The following is a 23879-nucleotide window of genomic DNA, read 5'->3' as shown; positions in this document are numbered from 1 at the left end:
ATCACGCCAACATAAGATCTTGTAATAACATAAAGAAGAGCTCAATCATCAAATTTTTAATGGAACTATTACGTGTGTTCAACAGTTTAATCTTCATTTCAACAGAACTAAAAAGCAATTGAGTTCCAGCATTTTAAGAACATTCTTCGAATTTTATCATGCATTTTAACTGGATGTATTCGGTAACCTGAATTGTATTTTAATGTGTATTTGTGACCTTGTCTATTTTATTCATCTTACAGGTATTTTCAGCTGATGATGTCCAAGAAAGAAGTATGAAACATGTCCCGACACTTGTTAATTGCTAATTACACATATATTTTTAGTAGTGTAAAGGTGGAACCTTTGACTGTACCTTTAAAAAGTATACTATTGACAATGTGGGCTTTGCAATGAAATTAATTTTATGCAATGTAGGGGTAGCGTGGCTGCCTCTCATCTGGAGATCCTGGCTTAGATTCCCACCCAAGTCAGAGATTTTTACGTGGATCTGACGGCTGGTTTGAGGTCCACTCAGCCTATATGATTACAGCTGAGTAGCTATCTGGCATGAGATAGCAGCCCCAGTCTAGAATTCGTCTTGCTGGCCACGTATAACCTCGTAATCTGCCGGCTTTCGGGTTAATTAAGCCAAGGCTAATCAAGGTCATAGCATCATGGTTGGTTTTCCCCCCCGCTTATAAATTGGTCCCTTCACTGCTTTGTCCTTTTAGCAGGAATAGTCTTATTCTTCTTCTTCTTCTTCTTCCAGTCCTTTATCCCTATTTCTTGAGGGTGGCAATTTTTGTGGATTTGACACAGCTTTATGCCCAGATGCCCTTCCTAACACCAACTGTATATGGAGGATTGTATTTACTATTGCGTGTTTCTGTGGTCATTTGTAGTGTGGTCAGTGCAGAAAGAGGTCACACAGTCAAAGTCAGTTATGATTTGTCTGTTATTGAATAGTCGCATGCTTGGAGAATGAATTGCCATCTAGGGGTGTCACTGGCTTCTCACCAAGATTGTCCCCGTTGAAACCCATGCCATTGAATGTGGGGGATTTTTGAAATGGAAAGACATGTCCCAGTGATTTTGATTCCTTGCGCAATAGGATGTCCTGCGGTTGTGATCACAGTATTATTAGTCATGTAAAACTACAAGTTTGCATGCTTTTTTTTTTTCTTTCGAAATTGACAATTGCTAATCCCATATCAGCATGGAAGCCCAGTAAGAGCTTCCCATTCCTGTTAGTTTCCACATCTCCCCCTTCTCATTTCCTTCAATTCTGTTTTCATTTCTTGCTTAAATAACTCCCAATGACACACTACTGTCCTTGCTGTTGGTCCTGTCTACTACTGTATTTTCTCGTATAATTGACGCATCCCAGTATTTTTGGGTCCAAAATGGAGAAAAAGAAATGTTCATGTGTTTGACGCGCCCACTTCTTCAAACATCCATCACACCGCTCCAAATGCGTTTTGAAATAAAGATGTCAACTACTCACGAAACCGGGCATTCCGAATACTGGGCATCATGCTGTTATCAGCCAATAGGAAATACCACTGCACTTGTTCAGTGAGAGAATCAGCGCAGAAGTGACTAGTGACGTTCTATTCCAGTATTTAAAGTTAAAAACTTCATGATTGTTCCGTATTGAATAGAGAAAATAAGATGTACAATATTATAGGGAAGGATCCACCTTTCAATACTCCGTAGTAAAAAGTAGTTACAACCTGTTTAATGGGACCGGTTTCAACACATTTAGAGTGTCATCATCAGCCAATTAGCGAAGATCTTAACAATAACTAACATATTAAACATAGGCAAAATATTAACATTGTATCACATCGTGGCAATTCAGTTAATGTTCAAAACACAATAATCACAGTCAAGAGAGTAAACAGAACATCACTATCTTGCGCCGAAAACAAATATATTTGAAGTTCATAAGCAGATCAAGTATGCACTTATGTAAAGTCGTTGCTAGGCAGGTCTTGTAGGCATTTGTTTTCCGGCCGAAGGGTAAAAGGTGACGTGAATGAAGTCTTAGGGAAACAGTGTAGGATTTAATTTCGTCAAAATCAAAGTGGATATATAGGTTTTAAAATAATTTAAAACGTTAAAAAAGAATAAAGCCAAATAAAAATATATTAAAAATGGGAAGAAATAATGAAAGAAATACGAGGTTCAACTCGAAACAACTTGCCGTAGTAATTGATAAAGAAATGATAAATAGAGAAAGGGGGTGGGGGACGTTTATTAGAGGGTGGTGATGGTGGTTATTGTTATTAGAGGAAATACAATTGGGCAACAATCCTGTATATAACACTAATTCGAGGAAAAAAAGAGGAAGAGAACCGACACTTCGAAAAATGAAGATATCGGTTAAAGGAAGACAAGGGCCACGAAGGGCGTGAAAATGAAAGACTCCCTAGCCCTCGCAAACCTAATAGCATCGGGGTCGGAAAAGAACAAGAGTTGACCAAGGGAGGTCGGACAGGATAGATGAAAGTGAGGAGCCTGGCACAAGTAAGTGGAAGCAATACCAGGACTCAGCTAAGGGCCCCGTGGTCGCCAACCCATGCTCCGAAGTTCAGAGCCCCTGGGGGATGGAGGGTGGGAAGGAAAGAAAAATGGAAGGGATCCGATACTTCGAAAAATGAAGATATCAGCTAAAGGAAGACAAGGGCCACGAAGGGCATGAAAATGAAAGACTCCCTAGCACTCGGAAACCTAATAGCGTCGGGGTCGGAAAGGAACAAGAGTTGACCAAGGGAGGTCGGACAGGATAGATGAAAGTGAGGAGCCTGGTACAAGTAAGTGGAAGCAATGCCAGGACTCAGCTAAGGGCCCCGTGGTCACCAACCCACGCTCCGAAGAACAGAGCCCCTGGGGGATGGAGGGTGGGAAGAAAAGAAAAATGGAAGGGATCCGATACTTCGAAAAATGAAGATTTCAGCCAAAGGAAGATAAGGGCCACGAAGGGCGTGAAAATGAAAGACTCCCTAGCCCTCGGAAACCTAAAAGCGTCGGGGTCGGAAAGGAACAAGAGTTGACCAAGGGAGGTCGGACAGGATAGATGAAAGTGAGGCGCCTGGCACAAGTAAATGGAAGCAATGCCAGGACTCAGCTAAGGGCCCCGTGGTCGCCAACCCACGCTCCGAAGTTCAGAGCCCCTTGGGTGGGGAGGGGGGAACTAAGGAGGATCAAGGGGGGGGTGTTGCGGAAGGGGGAAGTGGCATGAGAGGGTATTGTGTAAATTGTGAAAGATTGATTCCTTATTTGTTGACTTCAGGTTATTTAAAAAGGAGATGAGAAAATCGAAAAGGGCATTGGGTTTCTCAGAAATATCATTCAGATTAAGATTTGGATTGAAAAACTGGTCAAGGTGTATAAAACAGTTTTCGGTGATGTCTAGGAGAGGGCCTTTATTTAGAGTGCTGAAAATTTCAATATCCTGGTTTATTGTAGTGAAAGCATGTTTTGTGTCATGTATGTGTTGTCCCACTGCCGAAAATCTGTTGTGCTTTATTGCATTAACATGTTCAAAGTACCTAATTTTGAAGTTACGACCAGTTTGACCTATGTAAGAAGAATTACAGTTGTGGCACTTAAAACGGTATACACCTGATTTAGAAAAGACACTTGTTCTATTTAAGGACTAGGAGTTATGTAATAATTCAAGGTTTCTATTATTAGTTCGAAAAGAAATCATGGTATTGTGTTTTTTGAAGACATTAGCTATACTATAGGTGTTTGTATTGAATGTGAATGTGGTGTAAGCAGCTGGTTTGGGAATATCTTTTAAGAGTGTTGTGTTAGGGCGGTGTCTAAATTTGTTAATGATTTGTTCAATAAAATAAGAATTATAACCGTTAAATTTGGCAATAGAGCGGATGATGTTTAGTTCTTTATTTAAGTTTTCCTTTGATAGCGGAATTTTGAAGGCGCGGTTAACCATACTGTTGTATGAAGCACGTTTATGTGACTGTGGGTGAAAAGAGTCTTGTTTTATGGTATTAGCTGTATGTGTGGGTTTTCTATAAATCATATATGATAATGAGGAAGGTAATCTGTTTATTGTTATGTCTAGAAAATTAATTGATTTGTTTGATTCTGTTTCAAGAGTAAATTTAATATGTGGATCAATTTTATTGAGGCTATTAAGAGTAGAAGCTGCATTGAAAACTCTATCATCCAGTATAACAAATGTGTCATCCACATATCTAGCCCAAAATAATACATGTTTAAAGTCGTCATTGTTATCAATGAAACTGTGTTCTAAAAAGTCTAGGTATATTTCTGCAAGGATCCCCGAGGCTGGAGAACCCATAGCCAAACCATCTTGTTGATAAATTATATTGTCAAAGATGAAGAAGTTGTTAGTAACTACTAATTTTAAGAGGGTCATAAAATCATTAATTTCAAGTTTGCTTAAGCAACTATATGTATTTAAGTTATTTTCAATAAAAGGAAATAATTTTTTGATATTAATACTGGGATACATATTGACAATATCGAAAGAGTGTAGAGAATGGTGTGGTTGGATTTTAAAGTTATTTAATTTCTCAACTAGTTCTATGGTGTTTTTTACAGACTTATTTGATAAAAATTTGTAATTATTCTTAAGAAATTTATGAATGAATTGTGCTAATTTGTAAAGTGGGCTGGGTCTGTAATTAATAATTGGTCGAATAGGGACGTTGGCGACCACGGGGCCCTTAGCTGAGTCCTGGTATTGCTTCCACTTACTTGTGCCAGGCTCCTCACTTTCATCTATCCTTTCCGACCTCCCTTGGTCAACTCTTGTTCTTTTCCGACCCCGATGCTATTAGGTTTGCGAGGGCTAGGGAGTCTTTCATTTTCACGCCCTTCGTGGCCCTTGTCTTCCTTTAACCGATATCTTCATTTTTCGAAGTGTCGGTTCTCTTCCTCTTTTTTTCCTCGAATTAGTGTTATATAAAGGATTGTTGCCCAATTGTATTTCCTCTAATAACAATAACCACCATCACCACCCTCTAATAAACGTCCCCCACCCCCTTTCTCTATTTATCATTTCTTTATCAATTACTACGGCAAGTTGTTTCGAGTTGAACCTCGTATTTCTTTCATTATTTCTTCCCATTTTTAATATATTTTTATTTGGCTTTATTCTTTTTTAACGTTTTAAATTATTTTAAAACCTATATATCCACTTTGATTTTGACGAAATTAAATCCTACACTGTTTCCCTAAGACTTCATTCACGTCACCTTTTACCCTTCGGCCGGAAAACAAATGCCTACAAGACCTGCCTAGCAACGACTTTACATAAGTGCATACTTGATCTGCTTATGAACTTCAAATATATTTGTTTTCGGCGCAAGATAGTGATGTTCTGTTTACTCTCTTGACTGTGATTATTGTGTTTTGAACATTAACTGAATTGCCACGATGTGATACAATGTTAATATTTTGCCTATGTTTAATATGTTATTGTTAAGATCTTCGCTAATTGGCTGATGATGACACTCTAAATGTGTTGAAACTGGTCCCATTAAACAGGTTGTAACTACTTTTTACTACGGAGTATTGAAAGGTGGATCCTTCCCTATAATATTGTACATCCTATTCCAGTATGGTACAAACTATTTTATGAGCGTTTCCGGTACGGGACATGCGTTTTTTGTGGTCTCAAAATTGTTTGTTGGTCCATCATATAAACTCGCGGCGATCAGTTACGCTGAAACATACGGGAATAGGGCAGTGGGCTGCAAGTATTCATTGTCTGAATGTAACATGCGCTACCGTGGTGACAAAGACTTCAAGCACCGACAATTCCCGCAAAGCATTACACGGACCAAAAAGCGACAAGTTTCCGAAAGTAGAGGAGGATCTGCTTAAATATGATTTCATTATGCAATGTTGGATATGCCATTTCTCACAAAATACTGTATTTTAACGGATGAGAAATAGCTGTTGCACATGTCTTGGATTTGAAGGTTAGCAGAGGCTGGATGATTAATTTTATGAAGAGAAATGGACTTTCTCTTCGACAAAGAACAACATTATGCCAAAAAATGCTGAATGATTTCAACCAAAAAGTAATTGATTTTCATTGCTTTGTGATTGAGAAGTGTAAATTGAAGGAATATTCACTCTCCCAAATAGGAAACGCGAGTCAGACGCTAATCAGTTCCCATATGCCACAAAGTCGAACAATCGATAAGAAAGGGACATCAAATGTTATCGTATGCACTACCGGAAGCAAAAAACAACGATGTACTGCAATGCTTGCTGTAACAGGCGATAGCAGAAAGCTTGCACCTTACGTTGTTCTAAAACGAAAAACAATACTTAAAGTAACATTTCCACGAGAGATCCACGTTCATTCATATCCAAGGAAAAGGGTGAATGGACACGTCATTCATACAAGATTAGATACGAACGGTTTGGGGAAATCTAGTCAGGTCCCTCCTTCTCGTGTTGGACAGTTTTCTGAAAGTCTCAAATCAGAATTTTATGCCAAATGACGATAACTGCAAATGAATTAAACTAATTGTGTGTATATTATATTTGATGTATTTTTTAAATGTAAATGAATTTTAAATAACTTCTTAAATACCTCAATTCCTTGAATAATTTACGTATCTGAACTTTTCGCCTATATTTTCGTGAAGAAAAGTGTGTTAATTACGCAAAAGAAATATGGTTCATTGCTTAGAGTTTCATGAAACTTTTCTACTTCATCTTCGTCTGCTCCTTCACATGCTGAAAACTGAGAAACTTGTAGAATAGAATATATTTATATATTACCTCCAGGGTGTCCTAATAACAGATGATGTAATAGAAAGTTAAATTATTTATATATATATATATATATATATATATATATATATATATATATATACACAAACGTACAGAGATACATCTTCATGTTTTCTACAGACTCTTCACATAATAATTTACAAAATTATCACGTTCCACCCTTGAGAAGAGCTTTCCAAATTGCGGTGGAAGGGTGGTGAAAAATGTCGAGTGACCCTTCCAACTGATTTATGTTCCTAAGGGCTTGTGTGAACCAAGAATTTTTATGTGCAACCGTCCTGCATTTGGGCAGGTGGAATGTCTATTTCTGCCTCGTTCGCCTGCTTCGAACATGAAGTGGAATGAACCCTAGTATAGCCAGACAGTTCACTTCACTCTTCAAGCATTTAGTTGTTAATGTAGCGTTCACACATTTTCGGCATTTTGCCATCACATTCATTCCAAGAATTTTTACAAATTCTTCATACCTGCTTGAAGAAAGTTGCATGCCCAGGAATCCAAAACTAATCCACTTCATGAATTCTTATCTGTACTCTTTCAAGATGGTGTATGTGGCCTTTCTGATACAGAGATGCCAACTATTACTATTCAATCGTAATAATTACGAATTACCCATCATAATTATGCCTTTACGAATCACACACCACAAATTACGATTTTTTGTTGATTTTTAAATCTAAGTGTATGAAGTGTTCAAAAGGATACACAAGGCGGCATGAATTCTTAGAATATTATCTTCGGATTTCTCAGAAATAATTTATCCCCCTTTCCTGTCGTTCGTTTAATAATATTTCGAGTTTTCACGCGCTGAACGCAGTGTGTGCTTCCAGTACCGGAAATTTAGGCACCTGTGAAGTGGCATATCTTGCGGAGTTGTTGTCCTTGTTCGTCACATGATCAGACTTCCATGCAAGTATGAGAGTTCTTTTGTCTTTGTTTTGGCGGTAAAGTGGTGACAAACTCCGTTTAATGGTGAATACTGTGTGCGTGACTGTTGAAGAAGTATTTATTGCGATTTTAGTTGCCAAATTTACATATATTGCTCTTCTAGGATATATGCTAATCGTGTGTTACGAAATGCGAAAGGTTTGAAATAATGAAGGGATTTCTTGTGCAGGAAAATACGTGTGATTACGTTACCGTGACTAGTGACGCTAATAATAAATATAGTTGAAAATTTTGGGAGGTATACTCGGAAGAATGACCCAGTTTAATGCGCTCCTCAAAATCTCATTCACACGTGTTTTGTAGTGTGTGGAGCCGCGATGTTTCGGATGCGCATGATGAAAATGAACAAGACTGAATTTCGTGCTAATATGAACTCCGAACTGTTAAGTGCTCTGTTAGTGCAGAGGATGCACATGATATGAAAAGAAAAAGCATGTTACCAGTGTACGTTTACCAAACAGTAACTACAAGCTTTAAATGATATGTAAGTTAGTAAGTTCACGAAAAAAAAAGAAAAAAAAATCTACGACCCCCCCCCGGTGCCCTAACGGCTGCATTACGAATTACCTTTTTTGAAAGTTGGCATCTCTGCCGGGAGCCACACCTTACAACCTTACTCGAGAATTCCTTCTTCCATCAAATCTACAGTTACTTCTGTCATTTACATACCTTTTGTCATATTTAAAGCCATTTCTTTTTAGGTTCAACTCAGTCAGTTTACAGCGGTTAGATTCTGGAGTCTGTCGAAACTAATTTATCAAATAAAATTTAGAAACGTTCTTGAAAAAAGAAACCATATGGTAACAGAATTATACCTGAATAAGGAACAGCTTAATAAAAAAAAAAAAAAAAAATTAGATGTTTCATTCTTGAAAGAACATCATCATTTGTATTATCTGAAGCCATCTCTTTTCAGTCATAGGATATAAACTTCGTGGTTTTGATCTGTATTGAATTGTGATCACAGTAATAATTAAACTTATGTCATAATGGTTTACCTTTTCAATATTATGCCATGTTTAAATTACATTTCTAATCTAGGAACTAGTTTCGGCCTTGGCTGGTCATCATCAGCCTTGATGCAAAACTGTACAAACACATCCAATAACTAAAACAAATGTGCAAACACACACACAATGACATTAACATCTGGGATGAACTATGTGCACAATGTGTAAAATATGATCAAATTAAAATCAGGCTCTAAAATTCTTAGTTGCGTTGCATCATGTTAAATGTTCCATTAGTGCTTGTTGTTAAAATATCATGAAAATGCTGAAAAGTTCCTCTGTTGGACATTGTCAATGCTTGAATCAAGGAATGGCACACGAAGATGTGGTTAAATAACTGGCACCACATGCCGCAACGAAAGGTTAACTTCATGGTCATCGCATTGAATTGCGTATATCTACCAGCTACAAATTAAGAACGTGCCAGTTATTTAACCATATCTTCGGGTGTCCAACAGAAGAACTTTACAACATTTTCATATTTTAACATCAAGCACTAATGGAACATTTAACATGATGCAACGCGCCTAAAAATTTTAGAGCCTGATTTTAATTTTGTCATATTTTACACGTTGTGCACATAGTTCGTCCCAGATGTTTTTAACACTTCTTAATGTCATTGTGTGTGTTTGTACATTTGTTTTAGTTATTGGATGTGTTTGTACAGTTTTGCATTAAGGCAAATACAGTACTCATTTCACTTAGGTATTTTTTGAAGTTTTAACTTATTCTGTTAATTAACCATGTAAGTGTGCAGCCTAAAACTTACAGATGTGACATTTTTAGCAACAAAGAAAAAGTCCGGTTTGTGCGACTCGCCTATAACGGCCATTGATTGGCGGTCCCTTCAGAGTCGTCATTACCCCGATTTCAACTCTATGTTCATGAGGGCTTGAAAAGTGGTAGGGGCAACATGTCCATGTACGTGAAACCAGTTTTTTAGAATCACCACACCTCTTCTTGGCTTCATTGTAATCTCCTGCAACATGTTGCTCCTGTTCATTGTAGAAGGCACTGGGTACCAATATGCTGGCTTTGTTGTTATCTGCAACACAGTGCTCTACTGCTTAAAGTTTGGCGTCTTGTCCTCCCTCAGAGTGATTCTTTTAGTTAGGGAAACAGATCAAAGTCACTGGCACTCGTGTCCAGTGAATAGTGTGGATGCTCCAGGACCTCCCACCTTCACCATGCTAACAATTCCCTCACAGGCGTAGCATTCTGACAACGGCCATTGTCGTGCAGAACGCTGAGCTGATGTGTTTGGATGTGGGGCTGTTTTCATTGCAGTGCAGGACATAGATGATGTTCCATAAACCTTCCATGCGCCACTGGCAATCTTAATCCATGCTCGTTGTTCCATCTTTGAAAACATCTCTTTAGAGTGGTCCAGTTTGACAACACAGATTGACGGCTTCACAAGCATTTGTCTACAGGATCTGCTCTTGCGCAACCAAGTGTGTTGTGTAGCTCCACCTTCCCTATAAAGAGTCATGTAACTCTGTCTACGAATAGTGTACCTGCATGTGTGATATGTAGCCAGGCCAGTACGATGTGGACTGTAGTGGAAAGCTGTTTGTTGTCCCTCAGATACAACAAATCAAACAAAAAACCAGCATCCATGTTTTCATGCAGGATGGGATACCACCGCATTTCAAAGCAAATGTTCACAACCGCACTGAATGCTCAGTTCCTGAATGTTTGGATTGTTTGAAGAGGCCCTTTTCCCTGGCCATCTAGTCTAGAAGCCCCAGTCACACTCCAGTGGACTACTGGGGATATGTTTATGGTGAGACCCTGTGAGATTTAGTGTATCTCGGAGAAAGGATCACTGCTGCCATTGCAACTGTCACTCCAGACATGCTCCTGCGTACGAGGCAAGAAACTGATTAATGATTCGATGTCTTCCATACCACTAATGGGGTACATGTATGAATTTATGAAGGTTTTACACACAATGAATCTCATGTATTGACGGTTGAACTTCTTACAAAATTGTACAAAATTATGTTGATATCCGCCTAGTCAACACTGTAATATTTTACATCCAATTAAGACGAAACTTTACATAGACATGTTTCAACCCGACATAGGGTCATCCTCAGTAAGACATATATATATATAATGAATTAAAAACATCAGACACACAAAATGAAATGTTAGTTAAAAAGCATGATGAAAATTAAAAACTGTGAGATGTGATCATTATAACAGTCTTCAGCTCGAGCCCTGTTTGTTTCAGTATTTTTCTTGTTCGTTGATGTAGTTCAGCTAGTATCTGTAGACTGTTGGCTTAGTTGTTATGTTCAGACATCGGCTGAGAACACGGCCGATACAAGCGGGCCACGTAACGTAAGTTAATTTTTCGTTGTTCATAACTTACGTTAAATGTTTTCCTGTTAGTCACCATTTTTAAACTCTTAATTTGATTTTTATTATCCATTTTACTACAGACTAGAAATCAGACGGTTCAACTTCAATAACAGCTTACCTATATCAGCTCATGTCTGAACATAATAACTAAGCCATTATGAAGGGCATCTGGCTGTAAAAATATGCCATATAAGTTCATCTCACCTCACCCTGACGGCACATCTAGACATATGTACTATACATACATACATTCTTTATAGGTCACGCTGTATGTCTGCTTCCAGCAGTAGTATCCTCAATTGTTAGTACGTAAAGTGACAACATTGTTCTCATTACTTTCTTTCCAGCCCTCATGAGTGTGTGTGTTTTTTCCCCCCACATCTTTAACTATCTGCTTATGCTGGTCAGATCTCGTGAGTTGTGATCTTCCAGACTGAGTGTGTTTTATTTTTTTAAATTTTATTTCTTGCTCACAGCACTATTGTTTCTCAAAGATTTTTCATCTATAAGTGAGTTGAATATTTTTTACTTTGTAGAATAATAGAAGTTCATGAATTTCATTTATTGCTGAAGTAATATTGATCTCCTTTCTTTGCTGATGTCAGTGTAAGTTATGTATAGGAATGCCTGGTATATTTTGATGCAGGAAGCAGCCAAGAAGACTGAAGTAACTAGTGAAACAACGCAAGCTCCAGCTGAGGTACCTGAAGCGGAGCCAGCGAAGACTGAGGCAGCCGAAGGACCTGCGGAGGGAGAAGATGAGGAAGGTATGTATTGTTCGAGAGACTCCTCCTGATGAAGTATTTACAGTATATATATTGTTTGTATGGCGAAATAAGCATCCTGCAAACCACATACTTAAATTCAGTTATAATTATATGCAACTAGCAGAACCTATAACTGTGCCACTGCTGGAAACGATAAGTCCAACAATAACTTATCTGATCAACTTATCTCTCGCGTTGAATTTCTCTCCTCAACCTCTGCATCAGTAGTAATTCTAACAAATTAGGCAATGTACTCTTAAGGGTCTCACATACATTTCCTTGGCCTTAAAAAGAAGCGTAACGATTTTCACCCCAATCCTCCCAGCTGTATCACACTTGACGTGTGAACCGTCCGTGCAGTATACTTGAAATGCTCCTTTAACACATCATCATTTTACAGTTCCAGATTCCTAGGTACTGATGGTGAGCCTCTTCCATTCTGTCTTATTGAGATACATCCTGTTGTTAGTGTCGTCCTTCAGTGTCCTTCCCCGATCTGCAATGTCCATCTTTACGATGTCCATCCAGTTGGTTCTTGGTCTTCCCACCATCAGTTTTCCTGCCGCATGTCTCACAAAGGTAACATAAGCTGTCCTTGTGGGCTCCATCCTCATTACATGCCCAAACCACCTCAGTCAGGGCATGCTGACCCGATCTAACAATGATGTCTCAATCCCAGCTTCCTTCCTAACCACATCATTCCTTATCTTGTCCAGTTTTTGTTTTTGAATTGTGGAGCTAAGAAACTTCATCTCGGATGCCTGCAACCTTGATGAGTTTCTTAGTGAGGGTACAGGTTTCAATACCATAGGTTAAGATTGGTATGAAGTACCGATTGAACATCACCAGCTTTGATTTTGTTGGCAATTTGGGATCCAGAGGAGTTTTCGTACTTGCTGGTAAAAGTGAAAGCTCTTCTGCACTCTATTTGCCACCTCCTTTATGGCTTTACACTGCCGAGGTATGTAAAGCTATCCACACTTTCTGTTGGATGGTTTCCTAGCATGATGTTTGCTGGTCGTCCCTCTCTGTTTATTGCCATCACTACTGTTTTGGGTTCGCTTATCTTGAGATTCATCTCCTGGAACTTTAACTTCCTTTCATTGTGTCTCAACTGGACTTGTTCCTCGGTTTCTCCCCAGATCATAACATCATCAGCGAAAGCCATTGCATTTAGTTCACCAGGGGTTTTCTTGATGTTCTTCATTATTCACAATATCATTCATTATGTCATCCATGATGGTGATAAACAATAATGCAGATAGTGCACTGCCTTGCTGGACACCACTTTTGGTCTGGAACCAGGATGAATGACAGTCACCCAATCACACACAGCTAGTACGGTGCTCATACAGCATCTTAACTTTTCTCTCCAGTCCCCATGGCACATTCCTTTTTCTCAGGCTTTCCTGTGTGTTCTGTCTTGCAGTGCTGTCATATGCCTTCTCAGTATCAAGGAAAACCATAAACAGATCTGCCTTTTCCCCAATATTTTTCCATGAACATACGGACACTGAAGATTAGGTCTGTTGTGGACCTGTTAGGCCTGAAGTCACACTGTTTCTCTTCTAACTGTGGCTCTAAGATGACTCGCAATTTGCTTTCTAAGATTGTCTCTAGAATCTTAAGCCCATGAGATAGGAGTGTTACTTCCTGGTAGTTCGAGCATTTTTGATAATTTCCTTTCTTAAACAGGGGGATAATGACACCCTTGCTCCAATCAGTAGGTATCTATCATCTTTCCTGTATTGAGCACTCTGTGTAGCCACTGTAAACCCTGGACTCCTGCTGCTTTCATCATGTCTGTGCTGACTTCATTGATTCCTGGGGATTTCCCTTGTGGCATCTTCTTAAGGGCTGCTTTTGTTTCTTTGTAATAGGAGGTTCCTCTGTGAAGGTTTCAACAGCTGATTCTTTTGTTCTCTGATCTGCTTCTGTTCTGTTCAATAGGTGATCAAAATGATTCCTCAGAACCTCTTTAATGTCCTCTTCTTTCCTGGTCAGCTTTCCATTAGGATCCTCAAATGCTTTGATTGTTGAGGATCTTACTCTTTCATTCCACCAGGGTGTCTCTTTTTCCCTTATTCTTGCACTTGTCTTCCCGCTTCTTTTATCAAGGTGTTTTTAAATCTTGTCCACTCTACCTCACCACTCCTTCTCTAGGCAGTTGTCCTCTTATACGGTCCTGATAGTCCGTCCTCTTTCCAATCTGTTGTAGTTTCCGCACCTTAATTTTAGATAATTTAACACACAAAAGAATAATTATCTTATAAATTGTTACTTACAGAGAAAATGCATGTGGAAATTTTTGCAGGTAAATTATTTTGAAATTCTGTTTGTATTGCTGCTTTTTTGGTAAATAGTTTACTAGTTAATTTTATTGGATAAAGCGTGCATCAAGTATTTTTTTTTGGAAAACTTGTTAGAAAGAAAATGCATATGAACTTTTTTGTTGTTGTTGTTGTTGTTGTTGTTGTTGTTGTTGAAAATTGAATTCTAAGTAGACTTCTTTATAATTCCTGGTCAGACAATCTTTCTGGCTTTCTTGCTTTTTAAAAAAATTGCCTGCTCCCCTGACAAGCTGACATAGTTGCCTTGTCTAGCCATAAATACTGTCACAAACTGTTTTGTGAATAAGTGAAATATGGTCTGTGATTTCTCAATATCTTTTCAATATGTTATAGGCACATTCATAGCTCACAGTTTGCACCAGTCAGTCTTCAGAATGTCCACTGTTAGCAACACACACCCCCAGAGCCTCTTTGATCAGTCATCTATCTCAGAACGAATGGTATCAATTGGAAAATCCGCCACTGCTGCCATATAGGGATGCTTCAAACTTTCAAGCAAAGGGTGTCTTTTCTTACAGCAGTGACCGCAGTTTTGTAGTTCAGTAACCGGGCGAGTTGGCCGTGTGGTTAGGGTCACGCAGCTGTGAGCTTACATCTGGGAGATAGTGGGTTCGAACCCCTTCTGTCAGCAGTCCTGAAGATGGTTTTCCATTTTCACACCAGGCAAATGCTGGGGCTGTACCTTAATTAAGGCCTCAGCTGGTTCCTTCCCACTCCTAGGCCTTTCCTATTGCATCATTGCCATAAGACCTGTCTGTGTCGGTGCAACATAAAGCAAACTGTGATATTATAATAATATGAGGTCCAGTACATTGGTCTGCAACCATTGTTGAGTCGTCCTTGCCTTATGAGTTGGCATAGAATCTTCCTGAAAGGTCCAGAACTCATTGTTGAACAGGTCCTTCATGACAAGGTCCAGAACAGTTTCCAAATGCACTGTGGCCCTCGTTTTTGTGCTTTCTTCCAACAAAAATAAAGCCTGGTGGGGTCTTCATAGCCTATCCCTCACCACACCATGACTGAGTGGGGGGGGGTGATTTATCTGGACCTTAGAAACTTTCTCACGTGCTTCCCAAGAGCTTACTACGTGTACCTTATTGTTCTGGCAGTTAAAGCTCTCTTCACTGGTGAAGACTCTCTTGGCGGTAAAGAGAATTCTCCAATGCCCATTGTTGGCATACTGCTGCAGAAGGTGCCCTGATTTCCGTTTCCTCTGCTGATTCATCTGTTATGTCAGGAAATGTCCTGTGCTCTGCTAATAAACTCTAACCCTAAGGTCTTCAGAAAGTACTGTGGATATTGATCGTGGTGAAGTGTTGAGCTCAGGTGCCATTATCTTCTGCTTCCAGACAGGGTTGCACCAGATACAGGCCATCACTGCGCGGACAACCAACCCTCATGCGATCTTTTACTCTGCCTGTCTCAGTAAATCACTGGATTGTTCAGTAGATGAACCTCTTGCTGATTTTCAGCTGTTTCAGAGTTTGGAAAATCTCAGTTAGTGACTTTCCAGTCTTGTGCAAGGCAATTACAGGTACTATATTCTCATATTTACCCCACTCCGTGCTTAAGCAAAGAAGATCCACTCTTTCACTGTTGAACACATACTGGTCAGGGGTAACCTTCAATGCAAGAGTTGTTTGCTACCTGGAAGATTGGCTTTATAGTCCAAGCCAAAGGTTTGTGGCTAGATGTGGTATAATCTCGAAGAAACAAGCTTTGGAATGATGGAAGAATTAATGAAAATCGGTTGAGTAGTTTTTGAGATTAGCCTCTGTGTGTACAAACAAACTCACAAACTTTCTCATAAGATTGTTGGGCTGAGTAGCTCAGACAGTAGTACTGGCCTTGTGAGCCCAACTTGGTAGGTTCGATCATGGCTCAGACCAGTGGTGTTTAAAGGTGCTCAGATATGTCTGCCTCTTGTCTCTAGATTTACTGGCACATAAAAGAACTCCTGCGGAACAACATTCTGGCACCTCGATTTTTCTGAAAACCATAAAAGTAGTTAGTGGGATGTAAAATCAATAACATTATTATTATTTATTATTACATATTGTGGATAGGTTATTACTAGGGAGAGTTGGACATTATTGCCAGAAAAGGGGGGAAAAAAGGTTCTGGAAATACATACAAAAAGATGCAAAGAACAGGTGTTGAAGAAATCTAATTATTAAGGTTTAAACCAGTTACATGAACTTTCCTTATCCCATTTACTGGATTTGAATAATTAAAAAACTTGTTGCATTGGATTGCACACAACATTTCAATATTTTTGACAGTAAGTCGCTGGCGCTTTGAGCTCAGTAGATTCTTTATATTATATATGCAGAGAGAGAAATTCCAGTCGACATGTACAGAAACCAATGGAGCATATCTTGTCAGCACTCGTAAAGGGAGTTTCTTCAAATTTAATTTGAATTTGTTTTTAGCAAATCCATCAATGTTCTCCCTAACACTCATCTTTTTCCAAACTCTGAATCACATCAGGCAAATACTGTAGCTGTAGCAAATACTGCAAAATGTTCCAACACTAGGTCTTTGTTGTTGAGTAATTGTTGGGCCTGCCTGATGACTTCTGCGTCCATTGAGTTAGGGTACAAATGAAGCATTCGATTTTATCGAAGTTTTCAGCCAAGAAGTGTTGAAGAGAAAACAGATTCTGTGTGATCTTTTAAAAATGCAGATAAAAGTTGGGGGGGAAGATGTTGAAGTGTGTAGTAGAAGGGAAGAGAGCTTTGCCTGCCAGAACTATATGGTACATGTAGTAAGCTCTCAGGAAGCTCATGAGAAAGTTTCCAAGGTCCAGATAATTCACTCTTCCTCCTCAGTCGTGGTTTGGTGAGGGATAGGCTATGAAGACCCCACCAGGCTTTATTTTTTGTAAAGTGTATTAATCTCACCAAAAAAAAAATATATATAAAAGGAGCAACAAATTGTGTTTATTTCGCTTCATTTCATGTCCACAATTACATATATTGACCTATCGGTATGAAAATAGCCTTATTTTTGGAAAGGTGCTGAACCTTAAAATTCTTTCACTAGTTATTACACCTAAGAAAATCTAAGCATAACATCCACCGTATTTAGGCAGCTAACAACTTCTTTGGTGGTAATGTGCAGGTCCTCAGTTGACACTCCATGGCTATGTGCTGGATAGTCTGTGCTATTTTGCACAGTCACAGAAGGGGCTCTTGAATTTTTCTTCACTCATACAGCCGGAACTTACGTCTTCCATGCCAGGCTAAGTAGCTCAGATGATTAAGGCGCTGGCCTTCTGACCCCAACTTTTCAGGTTTGATCTTGGGGCTCAGTCCGGTGGTATTTGAATGTGCTCAGATAAGTCAGCCTCATGTCGGTAGATTTACTGGCTCATAAAAAACTCCTGCGGGACAAAATTCTGGCACCTCAGCGTGTCCGAAAACTGAAAAGGGTAGATAGTGGTACGTTAAGCCAATAACATTAATATTATTACGTCTTCCAAGATTTGTCCAAACTCTATTCAAAGATGTCCTTACCCTTCTTGGTAAGTTGAAACAAAATGACTGGCTGAAAAGATCAGAGCTTAAGAGGTCAGGATTTGAAGCAGGCCATTCTTCACACCGAACACAATCTGCATTGCAGTGAGCTTTAATCATCTCTTGACTAATTCTGGATTTTAATCTTTGTTTTCTATGGATGCAGTCCTGGTGTGGATTCTTGCAGCACTTTTGCCATTCTTTCTTCAGAGTGTTTTTTTTCTTTTCTTCGAATGTAAGGAGAAGGGATGTTTAATAACACTGGCATCCCATTTAGTGGTCCCTGTTCACACCACCATTGGTGTATTATAAAGAAAGGGGATTAGACCTTTGAGAGGAGAAGTTATCAGATCTGGAAAGACTGACGGACAGCATGAAGTCTGACGGGAGGCGTGAATCTCAGAAGGGAGAAAGGTTTAGTATTGAACCATTAGAAGAAAGGTAACAGGAATAGCAAACATCTTTTGTCTCTTTTATACAAAAAGTGGCAATAACTGCCTCTGCATAAGGTTTTAGTTTTCATGAGAAAACTATATTCATACTGGTAATTTGAGTACAGTAAAATGTTGTTAATTCAAAGTTGTTGGGGCACAAAACTCAGTCTTTGAGTTACGTGATTTTGAATTATCTGCCAACTCGTAACTCAAGCCAGTCACAAAATATTCTAAGACCCGTTACTGCATGCAATTAACCTTGATTCACAGTTTAAACCTTTCAAATGCTGTGGGAAAAACTATTTCTGAAATGTATCCAAGAAGGTGCCTTTACATTATTCAAATAATACAGGTGGATAAAGCAAACATAACCTTACGCAACAAAAGGAAAAAAACAAACTATTCAACTTATGCTGGCTCGCCTCTGCAAATGCTTTCTATTTTTTAATTACTGTTCTGTTTGCATTTTTTAGATACCTTCTACTTGCATGGAAAGTGCCCAGCGCCCTTAAAACATCGTGGCTTATCAAACTTTCCTATGACGAGGGGAGGAAGTCTCTTGCTTCCATGTGCATTGCAATACAGTACAATGATGCTCACCCTTGTACTATTTCCCGGCTGGCACTTCTCTCCTTTAAAACCATAGGTCCATTTGGGTTCGGCATTTAAAAAAATGCAGTTTAATCGGCATTGACAATATTGTTTGGTGCGTACATGTTGATTATATGAGCCACTCTTTTTCACCAATTGTCGGCATCGCCAGTGTTTGCATATTGTGCTTCTTCGCACACTGCATCATCATCATCATCATCATTTCTTCGTCGGGTGCGGTTGTGTACGAGCCTCCTCCAGTTTGTACTATCCATCCACAGATACTGCACATATGTGCGACGCCAGTTCACATCTCTAATTTCAGGGTCCTTCAATATCTGTTTCACCCCTTGCGGGTGGGGGACGCACATGTAGAATACACCCGCGGTATCCCCTGCCTGTCGTAATAGGGGACTAAAAGGTGCGACCTAGGCGCGGACATGGATTGCAGTTTGGTACAATGTGTTGGACCTCCTGTGGATGAGAGGGGCTGAATACATTCACAGGTAATCCCTCCCTGTTGTAGAAAGCAACTAAAAGGGTCATGTGGCCATGGTCCCCTCTTTATTTGTCTCAATATTTAGTGCTCTCTACATGCTGTGCGGGTGACTGGAGGAAGGTAGTCCTAGTGCTCATTGCCTCAGTCATCCCGTATTAGGCATCGTCCAACATCGGACCCCGGGCATTACCGGCTATGACCAGGTGGGTATTGCCATGGCAGCTTGGTCCCCTTAAGAAGATGCCACAAGGGAAATCCCCAGGAATCAATGAAGTCAGCACAGACATGATGAAAGCAGCAGGAGTCCAGGGTTTACAGTGACTACACAGAGTGCTCAATACAGGAAAGATGATAGATACCTACTGATTGAGGATTAGTTGTAGACCTATTCAAAAATTTTTATGTGCGTGCTGCTCGGAGATGGGCCTTTTACGTGTGCGAATACGCCCAAAAGGCCACATTTGTGACCACCCAGGGATCTTGCAGGTGGGAGCGTCATGTACCCTTGCAGTAGTATCCGTCTGACAAAACAGTTCCCCGCACAGCCTAATGCCAGAAGGACATAATGTTTTTTTAGTTTTGTTTTTTATTTTGTCTCAATATTTAGTGCTCTCTACACGCTGTGCGGGTGACTGGAGGAAGGTAGTCCTAGTGCTCATTGCCTCAGTCATCCCGTATTAGGCATCGTCCAACATCGGACCCCGGGCAGTACCGGCTATGACCAGGTGGGTATTGCCATGGCAGCTTGGTTCGACTACAGAGACCCGTGATCGGAGTGGGTGGCATTCGGGGAGGACAATTTTCAGGCATGGCTTTGAAACTTCATCGACCTGCCCAAGGTGGTCCCCCACCGTATTCTTTAACTATTGCTTCCCTGAGAGGTTCTACTCCCTGGGAACATGCACTGCGTGAAGGAATGGGATCCAGCTTCCCTAGGTTTCTGGTTGCTACCAGAACCGATGGGCACGATTTTAAGCTGGTAAAATCTATCCTTTTTAGTAGACACATTGAAGGCATCTACGGCAAACTTGAATATCTCAAGAAAATGCACAACGGTAGTTTGCTTTTGAAGACTCATACCACACTGCAAGTCGATCAGTTGCTTAAGTGCGACCACTTTGGCGAAATCCTCGTCAAAGTGGAGGAGCACAAATCCTTTAATCTGGTTCGCAGAGTCATCTTTCACCGTGACCTTATTTTGAACACTAACGAAGAGTTGATGGAAGACATGAAGAACCGTGGCGTGACACACATCCAGCGCATTACGCACAAGGTCAATGGGGAAGACGCCACTGGTGCCTTCATTGTCTCTTTCAAGTTGTCAGTGTTACCAGAGAAATTCAAGGTAACAACTTATCGTTACGATGTGAGACCTTGCATCCCGCCTCCTATCAATGCCAGAGATTCGGACATATGGTATTTCGTTGTTTGAATCAGTCTGTGTGGTACATGTGGGAGAGTAGCTCACGGCGTGGAGGAGTGCACAACTCTGTACAAGTGCACTAACTGCTCTGGTTTTCATTCTCCCCGGGATCGAAACTGTCCGACATGTATGAGTGAGAAGAAGATCCAGGAGATCAAGACCCTGGATGTTCTTTCCTACCAGGAAGCGTGCCGCAAGTTTAATTCCACGAATACACCTGCCCGTACACTTGACTACACCACGATAGCTCAGAGTCTCCCAGGTTCATCTTTCACGACATCGTTACCCGTGATGATTGCTGCGCCCAAGGCGGCTGTTGCTCCTGAAAGCAAAGTTGCGAAGCTTATAAGCTCGAAGGGAGAACTACTCCTCCTTCGACCTCCAAGAAGTCTTGGCCAGCTAGCAGTTCTAAGCTGGCACAGAAAGGGGGAAGGCTAAGTCTCCCCCACCTTAAGAGGTCGGTGAAAGCCATGCCCACACCGGCGGAGGCGGCATCATCGACCAGGGCTGGGAACCTGAAAAGCAGGCGGAGAAGAGGAGCGCTCCTACCAGACGCTCCCATGCTTCTCCTACAAAGGGGAAATCATGCCCTCCATCCGGGGGGTATGAGTCTGCGCCAGCAGGTACGCCTGCTCCGAAACCTGCACGCTCCCCTCGTAGGGGGACTTCCCACCCCTGGAAAACGCCGAAGTTCTGGGCGTCAGTCCCGGTGTCTGTCAATGACGGGATGGACGTCGAACTGTCATCTGCATCTTCGGATGTAGATGTTGATAGTGTTTAGGTTTTAAGAGCATCTTGTCGCTCATAACCTGATACTCTTTTTTATAGTCCACACTATGACATTGTTACAGTGGAATTGTAATGGTTATGACAGGCATCTTGCTGAGCTGCATCAGCTCATTAGTGAGTATGCGGCGAGTATAGTCCGTATTCAGGAGACAAACTTCAGACCAGGTCATCATACGGTCTTGAGAAATTTTAGCTTATACTCGACAGAACGATATTATGCTTACCGGGCGTCCGGTGGCGTGGGTAACTTGGTTTGTTCTGATTACTTCAGCGAAGAGGTTCCTCTAAGAACCCCACTGGAAGTGGTTGCGGTGTGAATACCGCTGCCTGTCATAGCAACTGTGTGTAACGTTTATTTTCCACCAGGTCAGCCTCTTAACATAAATGATGTTACTGACCTTATAGATCAGCTTCCACCTCCCTTCCTCTTATGGGGAGATTTTAACGCCCATCACCCCATATGGGACTCTGAAACGCCTTGCCCCAGGGGAAGGGATTTGGAAACATTAGTAACAGAGCTGGATTTATATATCTTGAACACAGGTGAACCAACTCATTTCAGTGTACGTTATGGCACATATTCTCGCATGGACTTATGTCTATGCAGCCGAAGTTGGTTCCACTGTCTCGGTTGAATACACACGATGATCTCTGTGGCAGTGACCCTTTTCCCAATATTCTTACTTTGTTGAAACAGAAATTAGTCGAGGCTCCTCCTCGATGGATTCTTAAACATGCTGACTGGCCAAAGTTCACATCACTCACTGTCTTTAACGATGAGACCCTGCGCACTGTAGATGGCAATATAACTTACATAACACAAGTTATCCTTGCTGCTGCTGAGGAGTCCATTCCCTCCTTCTCAGGGACTCCTTGCCGAAAACTTGTTCCTTGGTGGAACGAAGAAATTGGAGCAGCTATCAAAGAACGCCGTCATGCTCATATACGTTATTGTAGGCAGCCTACTGTGGCCAATTTGGGAACATTTAAAAGACTCCATGCTAGGGCATGAGTTCTTATTTGGCAAAGTAAGGAAGCTTTGTGGGAGAGATGTGTCTTCTATGACGTCACATACTCCATCGTCTCAAGTGTGGACTAAACTTCGACGTATTTCGGGTATTGCAAGTGATAAAAATCATTGTTGTCCGTACTGAAGATACTGAATGTAGGATGCTAAAATGGTTTATTTTGTCACGTATTTCGGGTATCCAAGGATCCTCTTCTGTACCAGGAATTTCCATTGCAGGCAGTATCGTCACTGAACCACTCTAGATTGCTAACCATCTAGCGGATGTGTCTGGCTCCACGAATTACCATTGTGACTTCCTCGCTCTGAAGTGGGAGGCAGAACGTCATCACCTTTGTTTTGCCACTCAAGCTTCAGACAACTATAATGTACCATTTACGGAGTGGGAACTCCGCAGCGCCTTGGCGCTTTGCAAGCACATGTCCCCTGGGCAGACAATATCCATAACCAGATGTTGAAACACCTTAATGAGGATAGTCTACTAAATCTCCTTCGTGTGTTCAACCGAATCTGGATAGAGGGTGAGTTTCCATCTCATTGGCGAGAGGGCATAGTCATTCCTGTCCTCAAGCCTGACAAGAATCCTAAGTATGCAGGAAGTTATAGACCTATCTGTCTTACAAACTGCCTGTGTAAGGTATTTGAGAGGATGGTAAATCGCTGACTTGTGTGGTGTCTGGAGAAACAAGGACTCTTGTCCGAGTACCTGTGTGGTTTATGAGCCGCTCGCTCGACCACTGACCACTTGGTACGCCTGGAGAGCTCTATCCAGGATGCGTTTCTCCACAAACAGCATTAGGTAGCTATTTTCTTTGACTTAGAAAAGGCCTATGACACCACATGGGAATATGGCATCCTTTCAGTCCTGCATCATTGGAGTTTCTGAGGTAACTTGCCGGTATTTATTTCAAATTTTTTTTACACTTCGTCTATTCTGTGTCCAAATAGGGAGGGCATATTCACAATACCACATTCAAGAAAATGGAGTCCCCCAGGTATTGGTTCTTAGTGTGACTCTGTTTGCGATTGCCATAAACGGTATTGTCGCTGCTGCTGGTTCAGCTGTAATACCGTCGCTGTATGTGGACGATTTTGCTCTGCACTATAGCTCGCGTAATATGGCAGTCGCAGAGCGACAATTACAGCAAGCTATTAGGAGAGTGGAGCAGTTGACCTTAGAACATGGCTTTCGGTTTTCCACCACAAAGACCTCTGTTGTCCACTTTTGTCGGCACCGTATTCTTCACCCTCATCCTGTACTTTATTTAGGAAATATAGCTATTCCCATTGTTGACACTTACCGATTTCTTGGGCTGCTTTTCGATTGTAAAGTATCGTGGGAGCCACACGTGCGGCAGCTAAA

The 23879-nt window shown here is 40.8% G+C and overlaps 1 protein-coding gene across 3 annotated transcripts in view; it reads left to right on the top strand.

The window, feature by feature from the left end:
- Positions 1–23879, top strand: part of eIF5B (eukaryotic translation initiation factor 5B) — a 501408-nt gene that overhangs the window by 44526 nt on the left and 433003 nt on the right. For all 3 annotated transcript variants that reach the window (XM_067136000.2, XM_068225162.1, XM_067136001.2), the window contains exon 5: positions 11764–11884. In XM_067136000.2, the coding sequence (XP_066992101.2) occupies positions 11764–11884 (121 nt within the window). The remainder of the gene's footprint in view (positions 1–11763; positions 11885–23879) is intronic.

The sequence above is a fragment of the Anabrus simplex genome, chromosome 1 (genome assembly GCF_040414725.1).
Source record: "Anabrus simplex isolate iqAnaSimp1 chromosome 1, ASM4041472v1, whole genome shotgun sequence".
Lineage (NCBI taxonomy): Eukaryota > Metazoa > Arthropoda > Insecta > Orthoptera > Tettigoniidae > Anabrus > Anabrus simplex.
The sequence above is the reverse complement of the archived record's forward strand: the minus strand, read 5'-3'. Positions and strand labels throughout refer to the sequence as shown.